The following is a 17,696-nucleotide window of genomic DNA, read 5'->3' as shown; positions in this document are numbered from 1 at the left end:
AGTTTTGGCTTGGAACTGTAAACAAGATTGTGGTAGAACTATTTTAAACTTTCTGTTGTCTCTCCCATGCATATTTTCACAGTCTCATCTCCTTCCTGGAAAGTGTTACACTCACATGATTTTCAAGTACACTGCTTTATTTTGAAGTTCTTCTTTTTAAATTTAAACAGCATACACACAGTCTGAGGATGATCTGGCACATACATTTGTATTTTATTTTTAGCATTATGACAGATAGTTTCAAAAACATTTGAACAGCTATTCCTCATGATCTATGATGCATTTCTTGTAGTAACCCCTTTTACACAGTAAAAGAATGCAGACCTTGTGAAAATAATCCACTGGATTATTAATTATTTTTGTATTGATTTTAATAGGTACGCTTGTATCACTGGTTTTAATTCTAAATAGTAAATACAAATTTACCAAAAAAAAAAAAAAAAGAAAGAAAAAAACCAACCAAACAAACAAAAACCCCACCAGTTTGCATATGCTGGCTGACAAACAATCTGGCATCTTTTTTGTGATATTGAATTTTTCTTTGGCAGTATATACATGTACTCGACTGTTTTTTAACATTTTTCAAGCTACCTGCATTTCTGATCTTGATTAAGAATATCCTGCTTTTTACACTCATTAATAGGTACATAAGAATGGGAAAGTACAAAGTGAAAGAACTGACAGATCAAATATTGAAAATAGTACTGGGAGCTCTGTGAGAGCTGGTTCAGTTTGGGTCTTTAGAGAATGAAACACATTACAGTCTGTTTATTGTTAAATGTCTGCAAAAAAATGGACTTAACAAGAGTGGACCAGTCAAAGATTCAGTCTCACAGTATCTTGCATGGTAAAGAAATTTAGTCTTTAGAAAATTAGCCCATGCAGATGTTTTGATAGTAAGTGTGTCCTAATGTTTTTTCTAAAAAATATCCAAAAGTGATGTAATTTTGCTCCCTCCTTAGTCAGAAATCTATTGTAGGTATCTTTTCTCATAGCAAAACAGGAAGTACATAGAAATGAAATAGAACAGTAATGTAAAAAAAACAAATAAATAAAGTAAAAAGTTATCATTCTAGAATTTAGTTTCAACTGATATCCTCTTCAGACTCGCAGACTTTGAGGTTGCCAGGCAAGAGTCTAAAAACTGGCAATGAGCAAAGTCTAATCTGAGAACCACTCCAAACACTAAAAAGACACCTCTTATTTAATATCTGTTGGATTCTAATTCTTCTACGTCAAAAAATAGAAACAGGAAAAAAAAAAAGGGGGAAAAAATGGCCACATAGGGAAAGGCAATAGAGATAGGATTACTGCATTAACAAAAACAACTAAACAGGTCAAGGAGCCTTAATCTCTTAATGTGGAGTAAAAAGGATTCAGGGTCTCTGGTGCAATAGATGGAAAAAAAGGCTGAAGTACATGATGGGAAATTATCTACCACACTGAATGTGTATTGAAGGAAGATGCTTTTCCAGAGCTCTGTCACCACCACAATAAAGAACTTCATGTTCAGACGAAACTTCCTGTGTTCCAGTTTGTGCCCACTGCCCCTTGTTCTGCCACTGGAAAGCTCCTGGCCCCATCCAATTAACTCTCACCCAGTAGATACATATAAGCATTGATCCCTCCTCAGTCTTCTCTCCTCCAGGCTGAACAGCCCCAGGGTTACAGCCTTTCCTCAAAAGGGAGATGCTCCAGACTCTTAATCATCTTTGTATCCCTCTGCCATTGTTTTTCTTGAACCAAAGAGACCAGAACTGGATGCAGTACTCTTGATGAGGCTTCAACAAAGGAAGAGGGAGAGGATCACCTCCCTCAACCTGCTGGCCACATTCTATTTACGAACCTCAGGATACCACTGGCCTTCTTGGCCTTAAGGGCACACTTCTGGCTCATGACCAATTGGTTGTTTACCATGACACTCAGATCCTTCTCCACAGAGATCCTTCCCAGCAGGTCAGCTCCAGTGTGTGCGGTTACACCTTCCCAGGTGTAGGACTGTTTACTTGCCCTTTTTGAATCTCATCAGGTTCCTCTCCACCCAATTATCTGGTCTGTCTAGGTCACACTGAATGGCAGCACAGCCTTTTGATGTGTCAATTGCTTCTTGCAGCTTTGTGTCATCAGCAAACATGCTGAGGGTAGGCTCTGTGTCTTCATCCAGTTCGTTGATGAAGATGTTGAGCAAGACTGGGCCCAGCCTCAACCCCTGGGAATACCACTAGCTACAGGTATCCAACTAGACTCTGCGCCTCTGACCACATTCCTCTGAGCTCTGCCAGTTTTCAGTCCACTTCACTCTCCACTCGTCTATTCTACACTTCCTAAGCTTACCTACAAGAATATTATGGGAAACAGTGTCAAAAGCCTTGCTGAAATCAAGGTAGACCACAGTCACAGATCTATCCTCATCTACTCAGCTGATTGTGTCACCATATGAGGCTATCAGGTTGGTCAAGCATGACTTGCAAGCTTGACTGTATCTATCAGAATAAGTAATCCTCCTACAAATGCCTCTGGAATGGTCAGGACCATTTTATCCCATATCTTCCACAGGTTTTAACAGAGGGGTTAAAGTGAGAAGGAGATTTTCATAATCTCAAAAGGAACTCGATGCCAAGCTTCTGCTACCTCAAAGAGGTTTGTTCTAAGAAAATTTGTTCTTGAAAATTTGAAGACATCTAAGCTTGGTCAATTTGAAATTCAGATATCTAGAATCACCATTTGCTTTAAGAAATGTGGTAGAAGTCTTTTATGTGAGTATAAGACTGCGTATAGAAACACCCATTCCAAGCAAGGGGGTTCAACTAGTTTGAATGCAGAGTGGGAATCTCTTCAACAAAGAGGTTGTATTTCCTTGGAACTTCTAGATACACTCAAAGTCATTTTTGTCAGTGTACTGGGAAGGTAAAAAAGATTCAAGTTTAACTACCAATAAATTCTCAAACATTCTACACATAAAGTTGTCTCACCAAATAAGCTAGAAAGAGAAGGATCTGAGTAAACAGGAAGATGGGCATAGTAATATCAGATGAGGACAATGTATGTAAACCTTGATGTGACAAAAGACCATGCAGGACAAAAATAGAAGAGGAATTAGCTTTCATTATTTGGACATACTGAATTACATAATGGGGAAATGATGTAAAAAAAGAAGGCCCACAAGTAATATTTTCATTTCATAAACTGGAGATATTTATTTGTTAAGATCAGTAAAACCAAATTATAAATAACATAACAGTTACCTATGTAAAGTTCCATCAAAATTAAAACAGTGAGCCTGTCCCTTCCAGTTGTGTTCATCAAAATGCTTCAGCTATGAAAAAAGGCATGGACTGCTATAAAATTGAGATTTGTTTCTGCCCACGTGCATGAATATTATAAATAAGACTTCCCTTATAAAAAATCACATGAGATGCTAATGGTATATTCTGTAAAATGTGATTAGGAAGTGACAACAATGTACTATTAATAAATAATACACTCAATAACAAAACGAACTTTGCTATTGAAAGACATTCTGGGCTACATACACGATGAAACCACTTGGGAAAAAAAAAAGACATTCTTCAAAGGAGCACAGAGCGCTACTTGAAAATGAACAGACTCTGGACATAATAGAAAATATGTTATTGCCAGGCAAAGAAAGTCAACCCTTCAGTCCTTGTAACAGTGTTAGCCAACAGCGAACATTTGCTATGTTGGGGACAATTAGACTGAAGCCCTAACCACAATACGCTAAACAACAACACACTTTGCGATGTTTGAAACACTCTACACAAGTACCTCTGCCCCTGAGCATGCCAGAATGATCGTGATTCAGGATGTTCAACCAAGTGCTTGTGCCATTTTGACACAACTTCCAGCATGTGAAGTTTACATAGATCTCAAATGATTAATATTACATGTCAGTCACTGGAGGTAAGACAAATCCACAGAATTACACGACCTCAGAGGCATAATGATTTGCTTATCCACTTTAAAACCATCTCAAGACACTGAACTACCACACTATCATCACTTTTTTTCTATAAACTTGTCAAGATAGGAAAGATGCAAATCAAATTACTAGCATAACACAAGGGCAAAATTCACCATCTAACACTAAAGTCCCACATCCCATTGCTCTTTGTGAAATGATGCCATCACCAGCTGACATCAGTCTTGTATGAGACAAAATCTCCCAAAATCGCCCAGTCCCTAGAAGCCAAGAGACACCGTGCGTCTGCCTTGCCTGTGCTCCTGTATGCCAGCATTACTACAAACCACAGACTGATCCCAGGTCAGCTTGTTTCAACCACTGAGCTCCTACCAAAAATACATGTGTGGTATTTCAAATTCGGTCCTATTTCTCCATTGCTGTAAGCAATTACTTTGCCTGAGCACCCCACCCAGAGGAAGGCTTGCCCTGACAAGCAGGCTGCCCCCAGAGCCAGACCCACAAGTGGGGTCAGATACAGAGCAGAAGGTCTGAAGTGCACAGATGGAGTGACAGGAAGGTGAGGGCAGGAACCTTGCAGCTACACGCCAAACCACAGTCACTTCTTTATCAGAGTGGCAACCAACAGATAACCGAAATAAGTGGGCAGGAAACACACACTAAGTGTGAGTCACACTGATATCCCCACCAACACAGCCTTGCCAACCCAAGCCTGGAAATAGGTCTGACCTGATGGAAATGCAGACAGATACCCCCTTACAGTGCTGGAAGGAGGCATACTGGACTTTAGGAAGAGAGCTACTCCACTTGTAAGTTTGTTTATTACCATCAAACCTGTAAGGCTTACATTTACCAGAATCAGAGGTTGGTCATGAAAAAACAGGTAGAAGATGTGGTTCACTACAAATCGCTAGAAGTATCTTCTTTCCACGTCACTTCTCTTTTCAGTGTTTCTACAATACAGAGCTTATACTAATAATCCACCTCATGGACTCAACATTAAAAGAAAAACACATGCAGTCATTTACATTCATCTGCATCTGCATGCTATGTTTCACAGTTCATTATCAAAGCAACATACCACTCTATAAAAATATCACAGTGAGGCACCTTTAATTTCCTTCATATCTGTGTTTGCTTTTCTCTTGAGCTTTCAGAGACAGCCAGATGGAACCTGCAATATCACATGTTAAAGCAGGATGAGTTGTGTGCATAGGAAATACAGCGGCTTAGGAGTCTTGAAATTTGCATGTAAGGACAGAATTTCATCTATTTTTTGATATCTATTTTTGTCCTTGAGTCCTTGAGTTCATTAATAATAATAATAATAATTTTAAAGGAAGGTAACCTGTAAAGGGCTAAAATATGGCATGAAAATGCTTTGCACCACTTTCCTTTCCACAACATAGGAAGAAGGGCAGCATTGCTATCAGGTTACTACAGCACTTGACATTGCTTCTGCTTCTAAGAGAGCCGAGACACTAACACCAGAATCAGTGCTTTCGGACCAGAACACTCAAGAAGAGTGCAAAATTCCCTTCATTTAAAATGCAGACTGCTGGTAAGACTCCAGAAGAACAGAAACCTTACAAAGTGCAATTGCTGTACATCACACTTAGTACTGATTTTGATATTGGATGCACAGAAGGCATATGCTAATTCCCAGGTGAAAAAATGCCAAAGTTCTCTTTGAAAGGATACACTTTAGATGGGTGTTCTACTTAGAGATAGGATGCATTACATTATGTACATGATACATACAAGTTGCCCAGAGAGGCTATGGATGCCCCAACCCTGGTGGTGTTAAAAGCTAGATAAAAGGCAGATGGTGTTAAAAGCTCTGGGCAATCTGATCTGCTACTTCACCTACTGGCAGCCCTGCCCTGCCTGTGGCAGGTGGGCTGGAACTTGATGATCCTTGAGGACCCTCCCAACCCAAATCATTCTATGATTCTATGAGAATCTGCAAAACAGTCACAGAGATGCAAACAAACAAAAAATAAGGAAGGTCAATGGAAAAGAAAGAATGTACAGAAACCATGAAGACAACCGGATATATGGACTTCAGCTGTTTATACCTCATCTGAGATAGTAACTTTAGTGAAAATAAAAAATATTGAATGCAGTGAAAACAAAAAATATTTTTTCACCTCAGTGGTAGCAGGTCATAACCATGAGCATTTGTTAAAGGTTCCTCATTTTACACTGAAAGCTATTTTGGAAATGAATTTGTATTTTATCAATGGCTAGTTTGAGTTAACAAAGATGAATGCAAAGATTCAAGATTTGGCTGCAGGAAGTCTAATACGTGGACACCTGCAGTCAGAAGGTGTTCCACAAAAGCCAGAAGAATTTTCAGAGTTTTAATGTTTGAAAGGAAAAGTAATTTGTTGTCAGTCATCATATACAGAGTTATGGAAAGAGTGCACTACACAGGGAGAAAACAGAAGAACCACCATTTCAACATTTTAAGACAACTGATATCTTAGACCAGCGCTGAGCCTTTGACATAAATTGCCAGTAGAAAAAATTTTCCCTTCAAGAATTATCGGAAAAGAAAAATTGCATTTGAATAGCAGGGGGGGAAAGATCATCTCATTGCATTATTAAAGGCTGAAAAAATGATTTGACAATGACTGGAAACATTAACAGTCTTCAGATCCATCACGGAGGATAAATCACTTGAGAACATGCAATTCTCAGATACAGGCAGTCAGTGAAGAAGCTTCACATTGCAGAAAAATCTTTTTTTCATTTTCATCCACCTCACAAAATCTACTTGGCAGATAGTGCAGTACATGAATCACTTCTCTGCAACTTGCTGCAACAATTCCTCATATAGGACATGACATAAGTCATGATTTGATTTCAGATCATGATACCTCAGTGCAGCAGATGTTTGAAATGCAGAAAGGTATTGGCCTCACAGCAGCAATCAAAGTACAGCAGAAAACATCCATGATCTTCACTTGTGGGGAAAAATCCCGTAGCTTAGGCGCCTGTAAGTAGGCAGCATTGCCTGGATTTGCTTGGAAACAGCTCAATTTAAAATTTTTGTAGGATGAATTCCCTCAGGTTTGAGAACAGGCAGCTGATTAAAATCTCTGCAATTCTATTGATTTGTCCGGAGTCAGAATGGTAGAAGAGAGCAGAGAATTTGGTTTATAAATTGGAGATTTGGGCAGACAGAAGAAAACCTATTATTCTCATTAAAATTTATGAGTTTGAGCTTTCTGCAAGCTATGCATCATCTGAAGGGAATGTCTTTTGTGTACTTGCTAACCATGAGGGTGGGTTTTAACCTGGACGCATAAATTCAGTCAAACAAATATGTATGTTTACTTGTTTGCCTTAGCTGTTGAAAAGAGATAAAGCTTTGCAATTTATTAAATCTCTACCCTTACTTTCCAAATGTGAGGTAACTAACTCTCACAGCACCTCTCTCTCAGTAAGCAAGCTAAGTACAGTCTCTATTCACCCAAGAGAGCATTCACAGCAGGAAGAAAGACATCAAACATCCTATAAGTGGCATGAGAGATAAGAAAGTCTCTGCTGTACTTTAGAGTTGATGCAGTAATTAGTACTGGAAAGACATGAAATACTGCATGCCAGCTTGGTCACATTCAGCTTTAATAAAACTGGAGTGCTCTATGGTCCTGTGTTGTGTTTCCATATTTCCACATTGAATACCAAGAAGAAAGTTCATCATACTCCCATAGTGCAAGGGAGGATTGAAACAACCTGTGGACTTGGCAGATTTTTCCCCAGTACCACAAGAACCGAGGAGCTGAGAAGCAAGAGAACGAAGAACTTGCATCTGTATAACTTCAGGTCCCAGTTCAGCAAAGCATTGAAATGTAGGTGTCTCCTTTTCCTCTATCAAAAAACTGTGTTACTTTCCTTATCTCCTTTCTGATCTTCATCTGGTTCTTTAGATGCCACCCCTAAATGTCAGTACAGAAACAGTAACAGACAGGCTCCAGAAGATCTAAACCGAAGTTCTCAGTTTGGTTGGGTTTTTTATTTGTTTCATTTTGACAAAAATGAAAGTAGCCTAAAATTGGAAGCTTTGCAGAAGCACAGACTCGAGTAAAATCTACAAACACTGAATAACTTGAGAATTGCTTCTTCAGCTACTGGTGTATCTATTTTAACAAAAATTGAGATCCTTTTTCACAAAATATGTGATTATTTTCACTAAGTAAGTTATTCTGTAGTAGTTCTTAAAGATATCAGTGTTTGAGTTATAAACTTCAACGTATTATCTGCTTTGTTTTATATCTACTTGATTGTATGCTTATATGTTATCTGGGCAGTTTACAGAGACCTCTAAAAAGGGTAAATAAGAGTTCTGATTGAGGCTTCATTCCATTTTCAATGCGAGCTGGAGAGCACAAAAAAAGGAAAAAAACACTACTTCTGCCTGTGCGTGGATGTTTTTCTGGAAATGCTCATGGGGTAGGAATTTCAAGAGCACTGAATGCTGATCTAACTCAACATTGGCTCAGTGAGCATTCTGTTTACAAGATAAATTTAAAAAACAGGTTTTTTTGGATGTCCTTGCCTTGCACACTGTAAGATGTTCACCTTTCAGTGTGCTCCTCACGCATAGAAGTCTCACACTCAAAGAAAATGTTTTCAACATACTGCCAAGCGTTTTTTGCAACAGTATGACCACATAAGGCCTTGTTTCACCTCAGTTCAATGCTCGTTTCAGCCCTTGGGCAGCGAGGTGAGATCCTAGTCTTGAGACCCCTCAGAGAGCCTTACATCTGAGCCTCAGTCCTTCAGAGGACATTTTTCCAATCAAAATCTTTGTTCTTCTTTGCACCTCTTTTCAGTGAAAATGTTTCCTTTACTACCAAGGCAATCAAACAAAAACTAAGCTTCTCATGAAATACGGAGTTTTGCTAGCTTCTTCTTAAGAATTTAAAGAATTTTAAGAATTTAAAATATTTTAAGAATTTAAAATGTTATGCCTTTGTAATTGTTCATTTCCAATAAAAAGAAAATGATGTAACACATCTTTGCTATGGGCCCTAGCTGAGCAAAACAGTTCATTGAATGTACAATTAGAAAACACCAGGAATTATTCAAAAGGTACTTTCATGTTTTATTGATCAGTGGCTTAAACCTAAACCCAACAACTATTTGAGAACAACTATTTGTGGTGATGTTTTCTTATGCTGCCTTTGGGTTGACTCGTGATATGAGTCATGATAACTATGTCTAGGCTAAAAGAAAAAAAAAGGTTAAACTTGAAAGGTGAAAATACTAAATAACACAGCAAATTCAAGGTGATTTGAGTGTTGCTTGCCTTAGAAGGACCAAGATGGGATAAATATTTATCTTAACAGTTGACCAATGCAACCACAGCATAGAGTAGGTGGAGATCATTTTAAGATGCAGTTTTAATAGGTACTACTGAGACTTGCCAGCAATCAAAATTGCTTTGGGGTGAGAAGCGGGTTGGTCTCCAAAGCAATAGATTGTCTGCCACTGTTTTCGGAAAGCCCAGCATTCTGGCTGTGAAGGAAGAAAGTGATAACCTTGCCATATCTCAGGCCTGCTCTGCAGTGGCACTTGCTTGATGGTACCCAGGGCAGTGCTACATGGAGCCACATGGAGGCTGCGCAGTCCCAGAGGTGGATGATGGTCAGTTCTGTCCTGCCCATGCTTGCTGACTTCACACAGGTGAGGACTACTTGCTTAATGCCACAGTTTGCTGAGCTTGGCACAGCTGAACTGCTCAAGGGAGTGTTGTATGTGTGAACTAGGGGTGACATATATGGTGACATTCATTTTAAGTACGTGCATTAAGCTAAAGAGGCTAAATACACCAGGGCTCTGAATACACCAGGGTTCATCCTGAATAATCAGAGAGGAATAACTAACTGTTTAACTTCTTGTTGCTGCAAAAGAAATATCAGGTAGGGATACTGGGTTGAACCTCCTATTGGTTATTTGTCTTTCCTTCAGGAAAATGAGTTTCCTAGTATTTAATTAGCAGGCCACTAGGTCATTCAGTAATTGTTTCATTCAAAAACCACCAAGAAGTCAAGCACCTGATAGATTCCAAGTGATGAAATCTGGGAATTTGAGGAACTAGAAGTCATTCTACAACAATCATTATGAAAAGCACAGCCTTCTGCCATGCTCTTTTTGTTCTCCAGTGATTGAATTATCAGTTCCTAAGTGAAGTCATGTTTTCAACTTACAGCTAATTCTTCATGGTTTTATCAGTTACTTTTGAAGAAAATATGGTTGAAAATTACAAAGTGCATTATCTACTTAATGGCTGATTTTTTAAATCACCCTTCAAAACCCAAGGAGGATGATCATCAGGAAGATGGCAAAGAGATGACTTTTTGTTGACTTCTTGGGCATAAAAAAAAAAGCCCAGATGATCCCAAGTGGAGGGACTGTGTGATATTAGGAGCAGATCTCATTAGGGATGTCCTAGCATAGAGGAGAGTCTCCAGAGCACCCTTCAGACAGCCAGGATGCAGAGGACCAGCCATTTCCAGACAAGGTCTGCTGACTTTTTGTTAGTAGGAAACATCAGCTAACAGATAGAATCATAGAATAACCCAGGTTGGGAAAGACCTAAAAGATCATCAAGTTCAACCACAACTTAACAATACTACCCCAACTCTAATAACCCACGACTAAATCCCACAGTATCCTTTCAATAAGGAGGTGGTGACTTAGGACAATAGCCAGTAAGTCTGTTATACTTTTGTTTCTGAGTGAATGGAAGTAGAGAAGGGAAAGATGGATTTTTCATCATCTCTCTTTGTTCTGCTGTACTTCTGCTTAATCAGTTCACTGCCTCTTGGCAACATCCGCCATCACATTCTGCTTTGCTGCCATCCTGCAGAAAACCTTATGTCACAGACGATGGTCCATTTTTCAGTCATCGTCAGAAGAAAATGTCCTGCGGTTGCTTGGAATGGGCAATCTTTATCTAGAATTTCTACAGTCCAATTTATTACACCACTGATTTGATCTTCATCTTTTCCATCATCATCCAGCATTCTGGAAACTGCCTGTCCTTTGTACAATCTGGACTTGGTCCAATGCTTATTAATCTATCGAGATGGAGAACCAAAGCAGGTAGCAAAAGGTGAGTTAGCATTTTTCTCCTTCATCATCCCCACTTCTAGATTGCATCCTTCCTCACTTCTGTTCTCACTGTCAATTTCAGGATAGGGTGAACCAGATTTTAAGCTAGTTTTCATAAATATGCATGAAGGAAGTGTTTTGTGCAACTACCACGGTTCAGACATTCAGTTTAAAACAGCAGATGCCTTGCTTATAGCTTCAGCTTCTGAAGAGATGCAAACTCAGCAGCGTATGCTGTGACATCATTCTGATGAAGCTAACAAAAAGGTGAGTGTATTGAGGTTGATAAAAAAGCCAATATTTCTACATTCTATAAAGATTAAGCTGTAACAGAGGCTTTGATCTTTGACTTCTGCAGCTAGTTCATTCCAAACGATAATCTTTGTATCAACAAAAACATAAAGCACAGCATTCATGAAGGAGAGTCCTCGGAATTATGGCAAGGTCTGTATCAAATATAAAAATGTTTTTATTCTCATAAGCACATATACTCTTATGATTTTAATTTGCCAGCTTCTCTTTCAATTGCTTGCTTTAGAATGAGCTTCAAAAGATTCATAACCAACAGAAAGGAGGAATTTTACACAGTTTTAGCAGAAGTTCATACATTGGCCTTAGTCTCCCTAGAAACACTTAAGCACCCGAAAAAATTATACCTAAACTGATTTCAGTGCCAAATATCTTCCATGCACAATTCCTATGAGGGGATTTGATCGTTCTGTTTATAATCAGGTGGCATCCTCTATAGAGCAATGATTCCAGCATTTTTGTATCTTGGCAGCTCTATGAAGAAATTAATAACTAAGAACATGAACAAATCATTTGGCAAGCCTGAACTAGCTTTTAGTGAAGATGAATTGCAGTAGCTTTCAACCTGGTGCAGGCATTAACCTCAATACTGGAGAAACTCAGAGGCTGGCAGTGGAAATAGAAAAACTAAAGTAAGGAATTTCATTAAAAGACCTTAAGATTTCTATTCACTTCTACTAAAGCAATGAAATCTCAGGACACTACTGTCAATGGACAGAAATTAACCACCCAGCTAAATGCAGATGGATATATTCATTCCACCCACAGTTTGCTAACTCCGAGAAGCTGATTTCTATGTTAATGCTTAAGTCCTGGATGTGACCACACCTATTCCCTGGTGTAGCCTTCCTCTTCAAAAGTAATACAACTTCAAACCCTTACATGTAACTCCACATTTCATACCAAGAATCCCAATACATGGGTCCCACTTCCCCTAGACTTGTACCAGGTAAATCTCACACTAAGTAGCAGAAATAATGGAGTGTATCAACTCCAAGATTCTTGTTAGGCAGTTGCCATTCTCAGATTCCCAACAGATTTTCATTTTCTCTGTGACTGCTCTTGCCACAAAATACTTACAGAACCCTCCTGCATCCTTTTTCACTTGTAGGGCAAAAACTTTCTTCTTGGCCAGTGTGCCTGTGTGAAGTGCCAAGTCAGCCAACTAAAACAGGTTTCTGTTGAGCTCCCATTGTAGACTTGCCTTCTCAAAAGAGGAACTTATTTTTGTTTCTCTCCTTTCCTAAGCTACTAGTTTTTTGGAAGTTATAGAAAATTCTTTATCCCCAAAGCCTTTACTTCCCTATCAAATGTGGTTGCCACTGTAAGATGCAGTTATATTCTGTATAAGTAGATATGAACAGAGCCCAAACTACCAATTTTTCCAACATTAGCCACACTTATCACAAACAACTTAGTTTCTTCAATCCCCATCATTTTTTGAAAACCATCTTCTTGCAAACCTCAGGATTGCAAACATCAAAAGGGACACACAAAGACAAGATTCAGTCAGCTTCAGCCTTACGGAGAATACAATGCTCCTAGGTACATGGGGCACTAACTGAACACAAGCAAGCCAGTTGTTATGAAATACTGCATTGAGGTTTCCTATGAAAATACTCATTTTTTCTCTTCTTTTACTGAGATCTTTTCCCCAGGACATGAGAGAAGGGATTTCCAGGGTGTCAGAGAGTCGCCAGAGAAGTTCAGAACTGAATTCTCAAGTGCTGGTACAAATGACAAAAATAACAAGCACAGAGGCAGTTCTCCCCTACTCTCCTAATTTCCCCACACCCCTGGGATATGGTGGCATCCTTCTGAAGTGTCATCTTAACACACAATATTTTGACTGCTGTTCTCACAGATAGCATCTTCTTTTAAGAACTAAAAAGTGCAAAACTTCATACATCTCATAAAACCCATACAGGCACGTGTTTTCTACAAAAGGCAGCTCAGTAAAAATTTGTCCTAATGAGCAGTAAAGAAAATCCTTCCTTACTGAGTATCCATATCGTAGATAAAATATAATCCAAGTGAATGAATTATCAGTGATGGTCTATTGATGTGTTGATTGTACTTCAAAAAAAGCACATGGACAGAGATAAAATGGGTTACAGAAGCACATTCAGATTTTATCAGAACAATCTCTAAAACAGCATTTAATCCAAATCTCCCCTTTGCAATTTAGAGCTACACTGTAATCCTAAGGAACAATGCCCAAATGTATATTTGGAATACCCATATTTAGGAAGAAGATTTTATTCCAAAACACATTTTTAAAAAGCAAAATAAGGCATTTTTTCAATGTCCTACATAGATAGTCGAATTATTCATATTTAAAGAAGAGCCAGGGGTGTTGCTTTTTTTTTTTTTTTTTAATTATATCTATATAACTTGCAGCTTGTAGTCTACAAAGAGAGCGGTTGCCAACATATGATAGGACACCTCCCCCAAAATACTAGCACTTTGGAGCTAAAACAGGTAACACAGGAAATTGTTGTGGAAACCTGACGACAGTTTTGTTGTTTCAACATTTTGACTAGAATTTCAGCTACTAACGATAGAAGTAGAAGAAAGAGAACATGATTTTGGATTATAAAGTTAACAGTGATAGCATCTTGCAGCTGAAATTGCACTCTGGACCAAGTAGGTATTTTCTTCCTGTCCTACAGTGTTAGAACAAAGCAAACAAAAAGATTTCTCATTTACATGGCAATAGGATCATCCGCTGTCCAAGTAATATCCAAAAATAAAACAGTCCTTTAGGCACTGCACTGACCGGAGCAGCCGCAGTGCAATTTGCACGCTTACATAATTCTCTGATTGCAAAGAGAAAGGCTGCATTACGTAAGTGCCTGCCTTTTCTGGTGGTTTTTTTTTGTTTGTTTGTTTGTTTGCTTTGTTTCACTTTTTTCTCGCTGGCTATATTGTTTTTCAGTGCTCCCAAAGGCTGTTTTACTTTTCAGGCTCTCTTTAACCAGAGACAATCTTGCAACAGAAGTACAAGGCTTTAAGGCTAATGTTACAATCCGAAAAGAGGAGCTAGTAGCACAAAGAGAAAGGATTTTCAAAGTTTCAACTGATTTTAAATGACACTTACATTCATTTCTGCAGTTTTTCTGTTAGAAGCACATGAAGAATCTTATCTTGCATTTCACTGAACACCTCAAATCCCCTTGATAGTCACTGAACATCTGGAGTCCAAATGAACACGGAACTAATCCCAAAGGCAAAATAGCACAACAAGTAAGGAGCAATCCCTGCTACCAAAGTCACTACGGAAATCTTGCAGCTGGTCAGTTAAAACCTGGTTGCACTGCACTTTTGTTTTTGTACCACAACTTTTATCTTCAAGCCAATTTACCTTAACCAGCTGTTGCCCATAAGGTAGCATTAATATGGATATAAGTGCAATGACCAAACTATCCTGACAAAACCTACAACAGGTAGGTTCATCCATATTCAGTAGCAGGGCATTCCCAATACATTCTTCTACCAGATTCTCAGCACCCTTCACATTCACAAGTCTTAGGAGCTGATGGTACTCAGCTCCTCAGGCTTTCACACCTTCCACCTTTCTTCCATTGGAAAACAAAAAAATGGAAAAAAAGAAACAAAGAGAGTTAACAATACACACACTTTCCTCTACACCCCTTACCACTACACACAAGCACACTCACAAGGGAAGGAAAAACAAAACAAAAAAAAGAGTTATATGAGGCGCCAATCTGGAATGAAATGGATCTTTGAACAGACAGTCATATTTGGCACTGTCAGCAAAAGCTTGTGGGTGGCCCCATTTCTCTCTGAGCCTTAATGCCCTTCTTACATCAGTCATTTAAAAACGTCACCCAGAAAGTTCATTTGAGTTGCTTCTGACATTATTTTCACATTACTGCTGAATGGACTTGATGGAGAGGTTTGTTTCCCCCACCGCAGTTCCATAGAACATACATTAAAGACATATTCCATTTGGCTTTCAAGCAGCATTTTTACGGTCCATGCAGATCCATGATTATTTTCCCTTTAAAAAGAATCAACAGAAGATCAGAACTCTCTGTAGGAGAGCAAGGAAATTAAAAACTAGTGGATCTCCCAAACCGACTGCTACGATCCTTAGGCAGAAGACTGGGTTAAAGGGTCCTCACACTGTTCTAGCTGCATTCTCAGTACACCACTTTTATGAAGGAACCAGAGCTGTAGAAATTCCTCCGGCATGGCATGGAATCCGGAATCGGGCAAGACATTGTCATAGTAATGGTGGCTAATAAACTTCCCATGCAGGTCCACTGAGAACGGCCAGAAGCCATAAATTGTTACTTCTTCACATAGACCAAGGGCAGCACTGACTAGGAAAAGTCCCGTGGAAAGTCGTTTGGCATGGATACCTTTGCTCTTCCAGAACTTGCCAATGTCACGCAGGAAATTGGGGTTGGCGAAAAGCACCGCCTGCTTGGCACCGAAGTCCTTCAGGGTGTAATAGACGCGCAGGGAGGGGCCCGTCCCTGTCTTCATTGAGAAGGCCGGCATATAGATGTAACTGTGATTATACACCTTCACGCTGTCCACAAATGCTTTTCGAGACCAAAGCAGATTCTGGAATCTGTAAAATGAGAGAGAAAAGTCTGTTGGTCATACAAACATTTTTCTACTCATTTCAAAAGCCACCTACAAGCTGTTACTCACACACGGATTTGCAACTGATTTGCACACCTTTCCAGAGCCTAGAGAAATTCCTGATGAATTTCTGAGTGTCTCTTCTGAAACAGTGAACCTGAACAGACAGTTAAAAACCATCTGGTATCCTGCTAGCTCCAAAGCATAAAATGTTTCTGATTTTATCTCCTCACAAACCCTTCATGAACACTAATAATTTTCCCAAAAACTGATCACTTTAGTGACATTTTTCTTTACATTTTCAGGCATATAAATCTTTAAGGTAGATTTTGAAGTCTGTGTTGTTGTTCTTATTTCCTAAAGGTGTACTAAAAAAGAATCCAAGTTACATGTTGAACAAGCAATACTAAGCAATAATCAAATAGAAATTGTGGCCTTATAAAAATTTTAAGACTTGTAAGATTTGCTTTTATTATGTCCGCATAGAGATTTATATTTCCATTAGATTATGATACCATAGCCATTTATTCTCAACTTGAGAAAAATCTCAGAGAATTCTTTAGGATAAGTGGCACCACAAAAATGTAGCAGCAGGCACCAAATGACACTCGGGGATGATGTTTAAGAAGGTAGGAGTTACACAGGGAGTAGGTTTAAAAGCAGTTAATATTTGTAATGTGCAAGTTAGAAGGGAGACTAGTTGGGGAAGGCAATGTATACATCCACGTTATTTCTCTGCTTTTATGGTTTCATTTAACTCTTGCTACAAAATCTACATCAGGTTACAACTTCTTTAAGTAGCCAATAGCTGATTCTACATTATTCTTGATTAACTGATATCTACATCATTCTTGATTTTAGACTTGAATACTACTTCAAAAACAGTACTTTAGCAAGAATATAACCTCTCCTTCCCATGTACTTTTGGCATGCCAAGATGAATGAGACATCTGGCAGGAAGCTGTAGGCAGTTCACACATACCAGCAGCCTCAGTGATGTTTAACACTACACAAAGCACACAGCAGAAAAACAATAAAGTTTCCTGAATATGCTCCATTGGGTGCAAGTGACAGAGATGTCAGCCAGAGTGACTAGTAAAATCCAATACTTAAAAAACAAACTTGTTAAGAAGCAGGAGAACTTATTGTTCTGGATTGTGGCCTGTACGAGGTGATACTTCTGAGTATCACCTGAGCATGAGAAAATCACTGTGATTCACCTTTGATTATCTGCTCCCTTTCCAGAGTCGCTGCAGCCTTCAGAGCACCAGTAGCAAGTAGGCAAGTAGGCAAGGAGAATCCATGTTACTTCTGCACAAGCCTTACCGGCGCCTCCTGCTTAGCAGCTGGGATGTTCTCCCAAACATGATCCCTAATTTTTTTCTCAGCTCTTGAATGACTTTCTCATCTTGTTACTGCCTCCTCTTTCTCAGTTGCTTGTGGCTGAGACATGTGTATGTATCACAACTGATTTCATAATCACACAGCAGAGTCAGAACAAGAAAACTGAGACACTGGCAGTGGACATTTTCCTTCCTTTGGCACAGGTAGAGAGGTAGGTATAAGAGCACCTTTTTTATACGCTCTGAGTTCATTTGATATAAAAACCCCTTTGGTAAAAATCACACACACAGCAAGATATATGGGTTTGAATAGGATGTCAGAAAACCTCAAGAAGCATCAGCTAAAATTTCATCTGATACAA

The 17,696-nt window shown here is 39.0% G+C and overlaps 1 protein-coding gene across 1 annotated transcript in view; it reads right to left on the bottom strand.

The window, feature by feature from the left end:
* Nucleotides 1-216: 216 nt before the first annotated feature.
* ST8SIA1 (ST8 alpha-N-acetyl-neuraminide alpha-2,8-sialyltransferase 1) overlaps nucleotides 217-17,696 on the bottom strand; it is a 126,143-nt gene continuing 108,663 nt past the window's right edge. Inside the window, exon 5 of the mRNA XM_048955637.1 lies at nucleotides 217-15,977. Coding sequence (XP_048811594.1) covers nucleotides 15,491-15,977 — 487 coding nt within the window. The 3' untranslated portion in view covers nucleotides 217-15,490. The remainder of the gene's footprint in view (nucleotides 15,978-17,696) is intronic.

The sequence above is a fragment of the Lagopus muta genome, chromosome 1, assembly GCF_023343835.1.
Source record: "Lagopus muta isolate bLagMut1 chromosome 1, bLagMut1 primary, whole genome shotgun sequence".
NCBI lineage: Eukaryota > Metazoa > Chordata > Aves > Galliformes > Phasianidae > Lagopus > Lagopus muta.
This window is presented reverse-complemented; position numbering and strand designations above follow the sequence as displayed.